Genomic DNA, 17,567 nt, shown 5'->3' on the forward strand with positions numbered 1-17,567 from the left:
CATTGTGCATTGTCCAACATTCATCATAGGCTATAGATTAATTGTCAGTAATTATAAAGAGTTAAGTGTTGGCTTTAATGTCCATGTAAGAAAGGGTGAGAGAAAGAGAGACGAGTTTAAAGAGAAGAGTGTGTATATGATGTGTATATGTATATAATATTGCCTCAGATGTCGTGCCCTTTGGCCTATAGAGATTAGCATTAATCCACTGAGATGGACTTCTGCATGCCTGACAGGTGTGCAAGGTTTGCAAGGTCGAATATATATAGTATACACACACACACGCACACGCACACGCACACGCACACGCACACGCACACGCACACGTACACACAATCATTTGGGTTGGGCATTTGAATCTTGGTTAATATGATTGACTAGAGGTTCGGGACGCTACCTGGCCCTCACATCTAGAGTTCGGCCCACTACGTGGCCCTCACACTTACGTCGCACTGCAGATCCGACCAATTTGTCTGAGTCATAGTGTCGTGGGCTTTGTCAGAGTAACCTACCCATTGTACCCATCTGTCTGTGTACCATGACCGCGCGCGAGGCGGTGTTGATGTCTCGGAGGTACCGAGACTAGGGGGGAGATGATTTTCGAATCTGAGTCGGCTGAAGGTAACTTCGCAAAGTTCGGCACGGCGAAAACGAGTGCACCTTTTTCAATCTGACTGGTTACCCAATCATACTGTAGCATATACACAAACACACATTTTCTAATGCATTTTATGTGTGATTGTTATCTTTTCCAGCGGCTGAGGATAAGATGGGTTGGCATGGGAAGATCCTCCCTAAAGACATGGCAGACAGTGTGGTGAAGGAGCTACAGGGACACCTCGTTAGCAGCAGCAAGCGCCTATACCCTGCACCGCCCAGTGAAGACGCTCCACCCGTCAGCCTCCGCAACATTCGCATGCCAAGCGCACCCAGCTACAAAACTGGAGAAAAGGTGCTCAGAGTGTACACTCTCAGAGTTAAATTAACACTGAGGATTTTATTGTGTGACTGGAGGAGTTATTGAGTCAGTGAATGTGCAATGAGGGGGAAAAGTTACAAAGATTGCTCCTGTATTTCACGAGCAAGCAAGAATGACTACATCTCTATCCATGTATGTTCTGTAGATCGCCACACGGAAGGCCTATGGAGCTGCTCTTGCCAAGCTGGGACGCTACAACGACCACGTCATAGCTCTAGACGGAGACACCAAGAACTCCACCTTCTCTGAGCTCTTCAAAAATGAACACCCTAACCGCTATGTGGAATGCTACATCGCAGAGCAAAACATGGTAAGATCTAGCCTAGCATGTCATAACATTGCTCAATGGCCAACAGTAGGAGAAGTCTGTTGTTGTGATAGGTGTGTGTGTGTGTGTGTGTGTGTGTGTGTGTGTGTGTGTGTGTGTGTGTGTGTGTGTGTGTGTGTGTGTGTGTGCGCGCGTTCGTACGTACGTGTGCATGTGTGTGTGTACCTGTAAATGTATGTATTTCGGGATGTGCAAGATTGACCTAAATCAAAGTCGATTATCCTACTGCCATTAATAATGAATCACGATTATTTGAATATTCGACCACGCATCTAGATCACATAGATTACATTAGATCACATAGAATACATTGCATCTATATCATTGGCCATGTTAGATGCAAAGAATAACACACAAACACAGACTCTCTGAACCCCATCGTCATTCAAGCAAGACTTGAAGCACAGTGCAATGTCTCAGACTAGTGACCAGTCGTTCTCAACCTTTTTGTCTGGCGACCTCCAAAATAAGTCTCGCTACCCCCCTTCCTTCACAACCGATCTAGCAGCATACATGGACTGAACACTCACGCGCTGTGAGTGCACGCTGAACAAACACGTGCATGCACACATACAGACTGCTGTAAATAGGCTAAATAAAATACTGAAATCAACTAACTATTCTTCCTTTAATACAAGTAGCCTACATTGTCGTGAATGGCTGAGTAACATTACAACTCGGACTGAGGGTAAAATAATTCCTGCAGGTCCAAAAACTCTGCTGGTTTATCAATGTGATTTGGATGTTTACTACTTGTGTGTCGAACATCTTTCTCAGAAAAAATGTTGCCTACAAATTAAATACTCTTCTTCAACCAACACTACAATGTACTGTAGTTACTGCCTTTGGACCGCAGTATAGCTACCGCCCCCACAAAAATATAAAGTTACAATAAAAAAAAAAAAAAAAAAAATTATGATATATATTTGTTTATAATCGACTTTGAACCCTGGGAACGAATAATCAAATATTTGATTATTCTGACACATCCCTACTAGTATGTATATGAAGCAAGGTCTAGCAAAGAGAGAGCTGATCTATAATGTCACCTAAATGTATTCTACTCTTATATTGTCAGGAGTTTTGGCACATTTTGTACAGTATAAACTCCTTCCTGAGCTGTGACTTTAACCTGATGCTCTTTTAATTAACCTTTGGTTTGTTTCACTGATTCACCTTATAATGTCACCTTAATCAAATTCTTCTCCTCTGCTGCCCAAGATACCATTGAGAAAGATAATTACTGTCACCCACATTATTATTATCCCCATTTTACCATTATCAACATCATTATTCCAGTTAATGAGCCTTTGTTTTGTGCCCCTGTGACTCTCGGTGGCTGCCAAACAACAATAGGCCCCCAGAAAATAGGTCACTGGCTATCTGCATTCATTAAATACTGCAGCTTTGTCGCTGTGATGTCACATTAAATATTAAGTGATTCCGGTATTGAGCTTACACAGCATCATGCCATATGGCAGTGACAGTATAGCTTATTATGCCCATTAGATTACTGTGCATATAATGATTGGTTCCTTTTTTTTCGTCCCAATTGTGTCTTACTGTAGTTTCTAGAGTGCCATATGGCAGTGACAGTATGGCTTATTATGCCCATTAGATTACTGTGCATATAATGATTGATTCCTTTTTTTGTCCCAATTGTGTCTTACTGTAGTTTCTAGAGTTAACTAACAGCTAATCAATTAAACTACATTATACGTTTCCCTCCCTAACTTTCTGCACTGTAAACACTTTCATAATGGCCAATCAAATTCACCTAAGGTGAGCCTGCTGTTCTCAGACTGCCCTCTCACTCCCTTGAAAACAATGAACAAATGGTTTTGATACACAAGTCTATAGCTAATGAATAAACAAACACAAACTTAAGATCTTAGAATACATAGAAATATGTATTTCCTCCTTACAACCTTTCCTCTTCTCTCTCACTTCTGTTCTGTAAGTGAGCATGACAAGAGCTTGCACTGTATCAGACATGTTTAATAATCAATAACTAACCATTTGTTATTTCGTACCTGTTAAATACTCAGTGTTCATTTATCCATTTGCAACAAATGGACCATTTGATTACATTTGTGCACTCTCAGAGATAAGGGAAAAGGAGTATTTTCTGGTCCCCAGGGAGGGGAAATTACTTTTACTGCATCACCCAGCAGATGGGAGTATTGTCTGGTCCCCAGGGAGGGGAAATTACTTTTACTGCATCACCCAGCAGATGGCTGCTCAGATGGCTCAGATGAGCACACAGGCAGAGCTGTTAGGGGTCAAATGTCTTGTTCAGGGACACTTCAAATATAGTAGACTCGGAGAGCCGAGGGCAAACCGGCGACCTTCTGATTCCCAGCTGGCATCTCTACCCACTGAGCTACGGACGCCCTTCAGTTAACACTGAATTTACTGTGTATTTATCCTCTCCTCTCTATGCTCCACCTCTTCCTTCCTCTTCTCACTCACTTCCTCTATCCTTGTCCCTCTCTCCTCCCTCCCTCCCTAGGTGAGCGTGGCGATCGGCTGTGCCACGCGGGACCGTAACGTGGTGTTTGCCAGCACCTTCGCCACCTTCTTCACCCGGGCGTACGACCAACTCCGCATGGCGGCCATCTCCGAGAGCAACATCAATCTCTGTGGCTCCCATTGCGGCGTCTCTATCGGTCAGTGTCTCTCTCCACCAATCACAGCCTGGACTCACTGACCTTTGACCCTCTCTAGATTATAGAATAGAGACATTGTACACACATATGGGTTGCATACAAAAGGAAAACGTTGCAGATTTTCAACCTAAATCCCATTGTTATGATGTGAGGAGATCAGTAATATAGTGTGACCAAAAATACCCAATGTCTTCAGTGTATTTCTCTTTGAAATATTTTAGTTGCATAAGGTCATGTAAACGCTTCATTTCACATCACTGGACAGGCACACATGCTGTACGCGAATGATGTGAAACGATGCGTTTGAACATCATCGTTTTGCGGAGAAATAAACAGAAAACGATAAGAATATTTTTTGCCACATTATATCATTGATCTCCTCACATCAGAACAATGGGATAGGTTAAAATCAGCAACGTTTCCTCACACTCTTCAGAGTATTCCCTGGGGTTTTACTTTGTATGTGGGTTGAATCTCTCGTCTTCACTGCTGTATTCTGTGGTTCTTGATGTTCCTCAATCCTGAACTCGTTTCTTCACCTCTTCTGTTGGTCCATTCCTGCGCCCCGTATCAGTTCTCCTCCCCTCCCTCCTCTCTCCCTCCCAATCTTTCTGTGTCACGGAAGTGGTGGTGAGGAGGCGGCCCGATACTGTCTAACCTCCTCCTCCTCCTCTTCCTCTTCCTCTCCACCTCCTCAGGTACATTGCATGTCCACAGCGCCTGAATGCATGCATGTCCACTAATGTCTCCAACAATGTCAAATATCACTAAACCTAATGGTGTGTGTGTGTGTGTGTGTGTGTGTGTGTGTGTGTGTGTGTGTGTGTGTGTGTGTGTGTGTGTGTGTGTGTGTGTGTGTGTGTGTGTGTGTGTGTGTGTGTGTGTGTGTGTGTGTGTGTGTGTGTGTGTGTGTGTGTGTCAGGCGAGGATGGGCCCTCTCAGATGGGTCTGGAGGACTTGGCCATGTTCAGAGCCATCCCCACGGCAACAGTGTTCTACCCTAGCGACGGTGTCTCCACCGAGAAGGCTGTGGAACTGGCCGCCAACACAAAGGTACCCAGAATCTACGATAAAGAAGCCGTCAAAATCAAAAAAGGGTAGTGATAGAAAGGGATTTATGTATTGAAAAGAACAAATACATATAACATTGAATAATTATTGAATAATAAATACTGTATGCGTTTATCACTCGTGTTTCAGGGTCTCTGTTTCATCCGAACCAGTCGTCCAGAAAACAACGTCCTCTATAACAGCAACGAGGACTTCCATGTTGGACAGGCTAAGGTTTGTAGTTCATGCACACCAGAAAATATCACAGAAATGAGTAGCGGCCTCTATACTTATTGAATTAGAAATGGATAAATGAACTTAAAGTATTTTACTGTGTATGTGTAGTCTCACGTAGGCAGACATATCAGAGATATCTGCCATTGTCACCGTAATGGTCTGGTGACATTTCAATTCAATTTAGGGGCTTGAACTGGGTGGAAAAGGTTTGGAGAAAATAATTGTATCACCGAACCAATGTAAAGACTTGGTGGTCCTAGGGCGATACCAGGATTGGTTTTCAAAGCATTGGGCTTACAGTAGGTTTGTTAGCGGAGGTCTAGCCCATACATTGAATTTAGATGTCACCAGATGTATTGGTAGGCAGAGAGCTCTAATTCATCTGGCTATGTGAGGCTAGTGTACTTCTAACACATTTTTTAAAAGTTAGTGGCTGGCAGTTGTAAAATATGGTAGCCTACTACAAGTTTTCCCCGATGTTTTTGCTTTTTTTTGTTCCTTTTTATTTCACATTAACACAACTATTCATCCAGTCTACATTGTGTCATTAAAATGGGTTTCTACCCTTCAGGTTGTGTACAAGACTACTGATGACCATGTGACTGTGATTGGAGCAGGAGTGACTCTCCATGAGGCTCTGGCTGCAGCTGAACAGTTAAAGAAAGGTACAGTACAGTACAAAGCAAAGGGATGGGGGAGTTTTAAATATAGTTCCCTTCTTATTATACATTAATAAGAATAGATGGGAACTTGTTCCCTGGTTACCAGTTAAGCTGAGTGAGCTTCATGGAAACTCGAGCTAAGGTACGTCATGGGCTCTTATAAACTGATGTTGACAGACGTTGAGTGTGCTTTCTGCCAGCAACATGGTGCATCAATGTCCTGCAATGCAAAAGTACCCCATTTGACATTGAAGAAAAGCAGTGCTTTGTCTGTGTTCTTTGCTTACCATTTGAAATTTTCTGACTGTTTGGTTAAGTCAAGAAGGGATACTTTTTCAAAGTTTGCACAAAGCAATTTAGCCAAGTAACTCATTAATTGTGATTTGATGTGTGTTATATTATCATACTAACTAAACAAAACAAAACTTTCTTGCCTCCACTCCCAGAGAGAATCAACATCCGTGTGATTGACCCGTTCACCATCAAGCCCATAGACTCCAAGACCATAATTGAGAATGCCAAGGCAACCAGGGGACGCATCATCACAGTGGAGGACCACTACTATGAAGGTGGGTACACAACAACAAGATATAAACAAAAATAAACAGTGCTGGGCCCAAAGGTGTGACATTCTGTGTCACATATTCCCATTCTGTGTCGCATTCTCTCCTCACCTTCCTTTCTCTCTCTCCGCTGTATTGTGAAATAAAGCACATGCACCCCAGACAGATTTCAGTGTGAACTGACGATAATGTATTATCGTATCGTATCGTATTGTACCCCAAAAATATGTAGAAAAAAAGAAAAGTAATGGAAACGGCTCATTGACACAACAAAGAACAGTCACAAAGGAAAAGTGCAACAAATTAAAAAAAAACAATGATCATGACCAGAAAGCAACTAAATGCAGCTACAAAAAAAATCAAGAAAAGAAAAAGCCAAAAGGGTTCTGTGTTTGTTCTGCATAAGGGGTCAACATTCAATTAGACTAACAATATAGCAGCAGCCAGCTTTACAAATGTCAAAATTCATGCATATAAAGACAAAGACATTAGTTTCCCTCAGTTCCCTAAACATTAGCTTTTTGGAGATACATTCTGCATCATACGGATGTCATACCGACATAGAAATCAAGGCCAAATCATAGGGCTTCACAACAAATAGAATAGTAGAGGGAAGCTAGGAAAGGTGGATGGGGGGGTGAAGGTATGGAGGAGAGCATGGAAGGGTGGTGAGAGAGGAAAGGAGGAAGAAAAGCAGAGATCTGAGTCACAAGAGGTAGGTGAAGAAAGAGCGAGGGGAAGATTTGACATTGAAATTGATAAGAGATAGATAAGATAGATAGAAACATAGAATAAATGAATGAGGAGAAAAGTGATAGGAAGAGAGAGGAAAAGTAGTACAGAAGAGGGAGAAGTCAGGAGTATCTGTCATTGGTTTAATTTTGTTAAATTTCTGTGTGACCTTTGGGCTCTCATTGACCTAGATACCAACACAGTCCAAAATTGACTTCCTCCCTCCCTCCCTCTCTCACTCGCTTTAGATTTCCTCTTCTCGCTGTATTTTTCCATGTGTGTTGTGTGTAAATACTATATGCCCTGCATTTAGTTTCAATCACTTCTCTCGTGATACTACACATACTACATACTACATCTAAAATCTAACAAGTGGACCCTCGAGAACAGTGGGTCTCAAACATCTAGGACCCCCAAATATTTTGTGCCAGGGACCCCATAAGAGAAGATGTATGTTGTTTACATTAGTTTAGATTTTGCACGCACGCACACACGCACGCACGAGAGAGAGCATTCATGCAAACACTTTGACATTCATCGTCATGCTACATGTAGAAGCATGCAAATGCACAAGCACATGCCTCCCACACACACATACGTCTGCGTGAGTCAATCATAAGAAAATGTAACACGCGCATGCACACGCACACACGCACACACACACACACACACACACACGCACACGCACCTGCACATTTACATGAAATGATTATGACAGGCCAGTATGCAAGGGTCAGGAAGATGGCACGGTTGGGGGGTCCGTTCACAGACACAGCAGGGAACCAGGGTTAGAGAGGGTTGGAGGTTGAATCGCAGGGGGTAAAAATGTGTAGAGAGGGATAGGTCTGACAGTGGTAGCGGCGGGTGATGGTATATGGGGTGTGTATGTACAGTATATGTGTGTGTATGTGGGGGGGGGGCAGACTGGACAAAGGATAAAGCTGTCAAAGAACATTACATTTTAGCGATGGGTGTGCATGTTTTTATGCAGTACCAATGAGGGGGGCTTAACAATATAGGGGCACAAGGGGTGGAGGCTCAAGGCTATTGAGGGGGATGTCACACAAATTATTAGTCCCAGAGTACAGATGGGTTCATGGCTAGTGCAACGGCACACCTCCCCACCCCCACTCTATGCCTTGCCTCAAACACCTCCATACCAAGCCTGTTCCTCACTCCCATCTTCACACTCACAATTATCTTTCGCGATCGGAAAGCGGAGGAGTGTGGGAGAGGACTCAGAGAGGGAATGAAGTAACCCGGGCAAGGAGTGAGAGATGGATGGAGGGTGGAGGAGAGCGGAATGAGTATACCTGTAGGTGGAGGTGGAGAAGACAGAGAGGAGGAATTAAGAAAAGGATGAAGGCGAGAGAGAAAAAAAGAGGGGGAGTGGTTGGAGAGAAGGAACGATGGAAAGAGTGATAGAGAGACGGGGAGGAGGGAAAAAGCATTGGGAGGGCGTTGTCATTCTTGTCAGTGAACATCACATCACAGCTGAACTCTACTGACCATGGAGGTGTGAGTGATCTGATATGACAGCTGGTTGGAAGACAAAGAGGAAAAGAGGGAAGGAGGGAGGGAAGGAAGGAAGGAAGGAAGGAAGGAAGGAAGGAAGCAGGGATGGGAAGGATAGCAAAGGCGAAAGACGTAAGCATGAGAGGAAGTGAGGAAATAAGAACGGTATGAAGGATTTGCACCTTCTGATGGCTGCAAATATGAAGTGAAGTGTATAGTAAGTGTGTTAAATATGAGAGCACAAAATTAGAGCTAGAAATATTTTGCTTTAAAACGTCATTGTGAGGAATTAAAGGGGCTACACCATGAATTTCATTTTTTTTTAGGTTTTTAGTATTTTTTGGGCTCCCCAGTGTCTCTTGTACCCAAAAAAATATTTTTTTTTAACATTCAGTCATTCATGCTCATTTCATGGATTTCCTGAATGGGCGTGTCTGAACAGGCCATTTCAGAATGGCTGTGCAAGTGATGTCACTTGCACTGATTTTGCATTGACGATGGCCAGACAGAATTGCTCAGTAGCTCCCCCCTGCCCAATAGGACGTTTTGGTATTGCAGCTGAAAAAGCTTGGAATGACAGACAGTCAGATTGTGAGAAAAAATATCTGGATGTTTTTTAGGCTTACAACCTGTTTAAAACGTATTAGGGGGCAATATTTATATATAATATATATTTTTTTAATTCATGGTGTAGCCCCTTTAAAGAAAAATCTTCCACTGTTATTATTCATTGCTTTTTTTCTTTTTCATTCAAAAAGTGTACATTTCCAGGGTTTCCTCTAACATTTACAGTTTTAAATCCTTTAACTCTGTTCATGAGAACAGCTATGCTGGAATGAGTATAAAACCTCTGTCATCAGACCCAACATCTAGTCTTTCTTCCCAGCGAGTTAATCTGACATTACATTACATTACGGCCATTTAGCAGACGCTTTTATCCAAAGCGACTTACAATAAGTGCATTCAGGTAGGCAAGAAAACTAATAATCACCAGAAGTCTTAAATGCATTCTCTTCTAAAACAAGCAACTAAGAGTATACCTAGCGCTATGGTAAAAGAGCAATATATCAGCTACCTACTTTCTTAAACAGATGAGACAAATAGGAAAATCAAATGAGCAAGAGCTAAAACCAATAAGCGTATCAATATAAACAAGATCCAATAAAACCGAAAAAAAGCTGTGACCGCGTAGATCGGCCAGAAGGACCACTGAGCGACGGGGAAAACAGTCGCCCCGAGGCGGCAGACCGAAGTGGTCAGGAAACACTGCCAGGGCTGCCTTTAAAGTCCTTGAGATGTGATGGGCCTTCACCCAGACACTTAGCAAGGCACTTGATTGGACTAGCCTGCTTAACTGCTCAACTGCTTTAAGCCTACTGCTTCAAACACAAATACTAATACAAATACAACTAATACAAACTAACAACAGCCTACTGCTTAAAGCACTAATATACTTAAGCACTCAAAGTACAACTAATAGCAACCTCTTAGATAAGAAAATCCTATAGACTACACCAGAAGAGTCCAGTAGCTCAGGTCTCTCCAGAGTTTGAAAGCGCACTGAAGAAAACACTGCCAGGGCTGCCTTTATAGTCCTTGAGATGTGATGGGCCTTCTCCCAGACTCTTAGCAAGGCACTTGATTGGACTAGCCCACTTAACCTACTGCTACTACTTCAAACACAAATACTAATACAAATACAACTAATACAAACTAACAACAGCCTACTGCTTAAAGCACTAATATACTTAAGCACTCAAAGTACAACTAATAGCAAAAATTACATTTTGATTAACTCGGTTCCACAGACAAATATTGTGAAAATAGCCTACAGTATGTACGAGCTTGTAGATTTGCTTTTTTTTTTTTTTTTTTGCCTCTTACATTATTTGACAATTTGGCCAATGTTTTACCAGGTTTTATAGTACATTATAGTTTTATTTTGATTAAAAAAGTCTTAAAAGTCCTTAAATTGTCACTTCACTGTCATCTTGGGATTCCCTTGGGGTCCTGAATCTGACTCCCCTGTTCTCTCCATTGAATTGATCTCTGCAGGCGGTCTGGGCGAGGCAGTGTGCTCGGCCGTGGTGAATGAGACGGGCTTCACCGTCCACCGCCTGGCTGTGTCACAGGTGCCCCGCAGCGGAAAACCCAACGAGCTGCTCCGGATCTTTGGCATCGACCGCGACGCCATCGCCCAGGCGGTACGCAAGATGCTCAGCAACTCCGCCAACGCCAAGTAAGATTGGTGGTTCACACAGCGGCTGCCATGAACACGACAAACGGACGCTTCGGTAACTGGTTGTGTCACCATGGAGACAACAACAACAACAAAAGAAGAAAACACATGGGGAGGGAAAAGCACCTCTGGCCTCCCCACACATGCTCTTCCTCCCTCCCTCCACGACAAACAGTTAGTAGGCCTATGGATACAGTGTTCATTTGAGGAAAGTAAGCGAAAGGAAATGTATATTTCAGTTTCAAGTGTCATTGTTGTGGTTTTGATATCCATCCCCTTCACTCCACCCCATTCTCCCCTTGAGTTAACCCAATCCTCCCCCAACCCTAACCATGTTCCTTTGTAAGTTCAGTAAACCTACCCTAACACACCAACCCTGTCTAACCCTACATAGCTCCCGGAGAAAAGTCCAGTACTGATGTAGTCAGTAAAATCAGTAAACGTGTTTTGAAGTAAAAGTGAAGTTATTATTTTCTTCCTCTGTGGAATCCGGTCACATTTTTGGAGGCTGCTACTGTACATCATGTCTCCTTGAACCCACATCTACTTTGTATAATCCCTCGACCCCACTACAGCGAGCAGTGTGTGGAGGAACTTTTGGTCTTTTTGAGCACTGACTGTTTTTAATCATTTTGATCCTGACATAGCAGGGACTGTTTCACAACAATAAAAGGAAAAAGGTTTCTTCACAATGTTCATGTCTTGAGTGTGTCTTCTTCCCCTGTTTTAGCTACTCATAGCTTAAATACAAGTTGGCTTTATCAATATATAATTTGTATTTGTATAGTGTTATTTAATACAAGGCTTCATTACGGGGCCAGAGCTCTGCTCTGGAACCGTATTGTTATTGGCAGTATTCTGTCACTTCTGCCACTTTTCGCAGTTCTGGCTGAACCGTGCTGTCGCTTTTTACGAAACTCGGCCATATGGTAGATGGTCATGAAAAACGATAAAAAAATAATTCTCACAATCTTTCGTCCAAAGGTGGCGCTATAGCACTCAATTGAAAATGCCAACTTTGAACAGGTACAACTCATGCCCTGTTAGACCTACAGCCATGAAACTTGGATACACATATGCGTCTCCTCATGCTGAACAACTTTCACACTCTGACTTTTGACCTCTGACCTTTAGATCTCCCACCATTTTGAATTATATGAAAAACAGTCATTGGCTCCTAACTTCTGCATTTTTTCACTTATGGAAAATCTGTTGGAAATTTTTGTAGGCAGTGGTCCAAAGTTCAAGTGCTAAACGTTTCGTGCAGATTGCTCAAAAATCCCAGGAGGAGATAGATTTTAACTATTACAGTTTTATGAAAATTATTCATCTGTGCCTAAAATATACATGCAGACTCACATTTCTTTGAAACTTTGCAGAAATGTACAGGGTCATTCCAAATATCACTGAAACCAATCTTACTCCAATTGGCCAAAAGGGGGCGCTATAGCAATTTTTTGAAAAGGCAGACTTTAAACAGGCATAAGTCATGCCTCGTTTGGCCGAAAGTCGTGAAACTTGCTTACACATGTGCCTTGACTCATGAGGAACACACGTATCGATTTGACCATTAAGCTCCGCCCTTAGATTTTCCGCAATTTTGAGCAGTTTGAAAAATACTTGTTTTTGCCAGTTCTGGCTTAACCGTGCATACGCTTTTTACGAAACTCGGCCATATGGTAGATGCTCATGAAAAACTACCAAGAAATAATTCTCACACTCATTCGTCAAAGGGTGGCGCTATAGCACTCAATTGAAAGTGCCAACTTTGAAAAGGTACAACTCATGCCCTGTTTGACCTACAACCATGAAACTTCGATACACACATGCGTCTCTTCATGCCCGACAACTTTCGTGGTCTGACTTTTGACCTCTGACCTTTAGATCGCCCACCATTTTGAATTATATGAAAAACAGTCATTGGCTCCTAACTTCTGCATTTTTTCACTTATGGAAAATCCGTTGGAAATTTTTGTAGGCAGAGGTCCAAAGTTCAAGTGTTAAACGTTTCGTGCAGATTGCTCAAAAATCCCAGGAGGAGATAGATTTGAACTATTACAGTTTTATGAAAATTATTCATCTGTGCCTAAAACATACATGCAGACTCACATTTCTTTGAAACTTTGCAGAAATGTACAGGGTCATTCCAAATATCACTGAAACCAATCTTAATCCAATTGGCCAAAAGGGGGCGCTATAGCAATTTTTTGAAAAGGCAGACTTTAAACAGGCATAAGTCATGCCTCGTTTGGCCGAAAGTCGTGAAACTTGCTTACACATGTGCCTTGACTCATGAGGAACACACGTATCAGTTTGACCATTAAGCTCCGCCCTTAGATTTTCCGCAATTTTGAGCAGTTTGAAAAACACTTAAACCCAGGATTTTCAGCTATTTGCGTGAAACTGTATCATCTGTGTGATCTCCTTTTTCACAGTTACTTGTCTGTTGGGCCAATGGCGTCTCCCTTAAATGAATGCCTCACAATCTCAAGGTCGCCAGTTCAAGCCTCACTTGATGCAGACTTAATTTAAGATGAATTGCAAACAACATGACTGTATCAATGAATACATGTGCAAATGGTAAAGATAACCTGAAATGCTTATTTGAGAGTACGTTTTTTCAACGTATGACATACTTCATTCTGAAAATAGCTGATCTACAATCTCACAACTTTTCATGGTTTGTGAGCTTGTAGATCGGCTACTTTCACTAGTTTTGGTTCTGAGGAGATGTACAATTTCTTCATTGGTAAATGGTTTGTGAACGAGTGATCTTGGTGTTAGTGAAACAGGGGCTTGGTTCATGAAAGAAGGCAAGAGTTTATGATCTTCAACAGACAATATCAGCCTGGACAAAGCTATAGCACTATAGGTAGTGTTGCAGCCTATTAGTCTGAAGGTTGAGAGTTCGAATCCTGTTAATGGCAGTAGGTTGAGATGTCCAATCAAACCATTATGTTTCCATCTCTCTCTCTCATCAATCTATTGTTTCCATGTCACTCTCTCTCTCTTCAATCTATTCCGTTTCCATGTCTCTCTCTCTCTCTATTCACTGGCCCCGTATTATCGCTGCTTGCAGCTATATGTTCTTCTTGGGTTTGTAGAGAGATCAGGTTCAACAATTTCATCATTATTTCTGCATTGCCGTTGGATTTTAACCACTTTAACCATATTTTATAGTTAGGCTATTCAAAAATAGCAGATCTACAAGCTCATAGTGCCACACTATGAGCTTGTAGATCTGCTATTTTTTGAAAAATCGTGAGAACTTGTGCAAATCTTTGAATATATATTTCAAAGCGAACGTTTGTAACTCAAATCTTTGCTTCTGGAGGGTTCCTGGAACAAAATACTTTGAGATGGGGATCCGCGGCCAAATACATATCATTTTGGGTGGTCCTTGACATGAAAAAGCTTGAGAACCGCTGGCTTACAGTACAGTATATAAGAATGTGCCGTGCAAGGCGCTGAGCCACGCCTCCTTTGCTGCAGCCTGAGTCTTAACTGCCAGGTGACAGGGTGACCGTCAGCAGAGTCTACGGGAGCACACATCCACCACGTGTTGTGCATATTTCATGTCCGTTAATAATTGAAAAGCCTATTGAAAGATTCAAGGGGACTGCAGCATGTGCGTGGATGTACTGTACATGTGAGACCATATTACGATCTGTGTGTGCGTGTGTGTGCGTTCGGATGTGTGTGTGTGTGTGTGTTAGACCATTGGTTCTCAAAGTGGGGTCCAGGGACCCCCAGGGGTACTTGGGGGGGTTCCAGGGGGTCCCCAGCAAAATATGTTAACTTAATATAGCGCGCTATGAAACAAAATATTTGAGATGGAGGTCCGCGACCAAACTCATATCATTTTGGGGGTCCTTGACATGAAAAAGTTTGAGAACCACTGTGTTAGACAGAGCGACAGAGAGTGATAGAATATGGGATAAATGTACTGTGTAGTACATTCCAAACGTTCTCAAAAGTGGGGTCAAGGACTCTCAGGGTTCCTTGAGGGGGTTCCAAATGGACCTTTGCAGGTCTGTAACCCTGAGAGTGTGCTTATGGAACCCAGTACGGGTCCATTTGGTTCCATTTGTACACTCAGAGTAAAGGGAGTACTTGAAATTAAAAAGTTCATAATATCCCATCCTCATATTCATAATCACATCAATGCGTTTCATTTATCAAGCCATTCAGTACAATGAAGCTTATTTCAACGTGCAACAAGTACAGGAGAAAGCAACTTGATATATAAGGTAAATACTAAGTATATATCAAATATTAACAGGGAAACAATGAGTACAAGGGTCTGAGAAGGGTCAGACAAAATGGAAAGGAAGAGTTCATGAGATAAGATAAAGGTAGACTTTATTGTCCTGAAGGAAATGTGTCTCGGACACATACAGTATCTGCTGTTTAAAAACACAATGACATAGTTCACAAAGTGGGGTTCAGGGACCCTCAGGGTTCTTGAGGGGGTTCCAATTGGACCCATACAGGTCTGTAACTCTGAGAGTTATGGGAGTCAACAGTAAGCAGTGGTGGAAAAAGTACAACATATTTTTACTTAGGTAAAAGTATCAATACTGCACTGTAGAAACACTCTGTTACAAGTAAAAGTCCGGTAATCAAAATTTACTTGAGTAAAAGTACAAAACTATTGGCATCAAAATATACTTAAAGTACCTAAATTAAAAGTACTAGTACAATACAAATCATTTGAAAATAGCCAATCTACAAGCTCACAACGCGTCGCATCGTGACGCATTGTGAGCTTGTAGATCGGCTATTTTCAAATAGCCAAAGTATATAGGGCTGAAGTGGTAAGTGTATGTTTTGTAATAATAATCTAAATCTACAAAGTAACTAGTAATTAACATTTTCAAATAATTGTAGTCGAGTAAAAGTACAATATTTGCCTCTGAGATGTAGTGGTGTAGAAGCAAAAGTATTGAAAATTGGAAATACTCAAGTAAAGTAAAAAATAAATCAAAATGGTACTAAAGTACAGTACTTTAGTACCTTGAGTAAACGTACTTAGTTACTTTCCACCAGTGACAATCAGGACAGTAGCTATAAGCAGAGAGGTGGGTGGGTGTTGTCATCTGTACACACTGTACTGTACTAACTGTACCCAGCCGGTGAGAAGGGTCCCAGATGATTGAATGTGATATTTAACATGACCTCTGACCCTGTTCCTGTAGCACAGCAGGAGTCTGTCTCTGGCTTGTGAACTAGAAAAACTGTCAGCTGTGTGTGTGTGTGTGTGTGTGTGTGTGTGTGTGTGTGTGTGTGTGTGTGTGTGTGTGTGTGTGTGTGTGTGTGTGTGTGTGTGTGTGTGTGTGTGTGTGTGTGTGTGTGTGTGTGTGTGTGTGTGTGTGTGTCATTGTGGCTGTGGAGACAGGTTGGGAGGCATACATTGTGTGCATTTTGCTGCCATATAAGCATCTGTCTGTCTGTCAATCTGTCGTATGGATTCTATTGTCTAATTACTGAGAATCAAAGACAGTATGTCTGCACGCACACACACTCCCACACACTCCCACACACACACACACACACACACACACACACACACACACACACACACACACACACACACACACACACACACACACACACACACACACACACACACACACACACACACACACCACATGCACAAGATCACACAGATGCTACATTCAAAATATTATGCCCCACATGCCCGTGTATATTAATCCACTACACATACTGCACACACACACACACACACACACACACACACACACACACACACACACACACACACACACACACACACACACACACACACACACACACACACACACACACACACACACACACACACACACACACACACACACACACACACACACACACACACACGGGACCTCAGAAATGCCCCCATTCCAGATGGCACACACACACACACACACACACACACACACACACACACTGTACTGAACACATGCACAAAATCACACAGATCTACATTCAGAATGCATTCCTCAATACTTGCTCAATTCACATACAACATACATTATGTCTTTCAGAACGTTTCATCATTCAATGAATCGGGCTCAGTGATTGTGTGTGAATACACAATGTGGGTGTTTGTGTGAGTGAGAGAGCATTAGAGGAGGCTAAAAGAAAGACAGGCTGATTTATGTGTTGCCTGTTTGTCATCTGCAAAGCACAGACATCTCAACATGCTGCCAGCTTCCTTACACTTCAGTGAACCCCCCTCAGCCTTCACACGCACACGCACACGCACACGCACACGCACACACAGCCTACTGTACCTTACGGGCAGTTTCTCAGACACAAAGGAATATCAACACTGGTTGTCTCAGGCCACAGACACCAACTTCTTGTCACAACTAATATACATCCTCAGACACACACACACACACACACACCCACGCATGTTGGATGACTCCAAAAACAAGTAGGCTAGGCTAGTTTGTCTTTTTCTCAGGGTTTTGTTCAACATGACCATTCAACTCTGGCAGTGGCGTCCCACGATATCTCAAATGGGTTCACTTTTTCAAAAAGAAATGAACATCTAGAAGCTCACAATGCGCTCACAAGAGTGT

The 17,567-nt window shown here is 42.3% G+C and overlaps 1 protein-coding gene across 1 annotated transcript in view; it reads left to right on the plus strand.

The window, feature by feature from the left end:
• Window positions 1–11,577, plus strand: part of LOC311052974 (transketolase-like) — a 24,509-nt gene extending 12,932 nt beyond the window's left edge. The window contains exons 7-14 of the mRNA XM_084068291.1: window positions 756–952; window positions 1,125–1,289; window positions 3,820–3,976; window positions 4,899–5,029; window positions 5,177–5,260; window positions 5,835–5,928; window positions 6,372–6,494; window positions 10,791–11,577. Coding sequence (XP_083924417.1) covers window positions 756–952; window positions 1,125–1,289; window positions 3,820–3,976; window positions 4,899–5,029; window positions 5,177–5,260; window positions 5,835–5,928; window positions 6,372–6,494; window positions 10,791–10,978 — 1,139 coding nt within the window. The 3' untranslated portion in view covers window positions 10,979–11,577. The remainder of the gene's footprint in view (window positions 1–755; window positions 953–1,124; window positions 1,290–3,819; window positions 3,977–4,898; window positions 5,030–5,176; window positions 5,261–5,834; window positions 5,929–6,371; window positions 6,495–10,790) is intronic.
• Window positions 11,578–17,567: the final 5,990 nt, after the last annotated feature.

Source organism: Gymnoscopelus microlampas, assembly GCF_963454915.1.
Source record: "Gymnoscopelus microlampas genome assembly, chromosome: 10".
Lineage (NCBI taxonomy): Eukaryota > Metazoa > Chordata > Actinopteri > Myctophiformes > Myctophidae > Gymnoscopelus > Gymnoscopelus microlampas.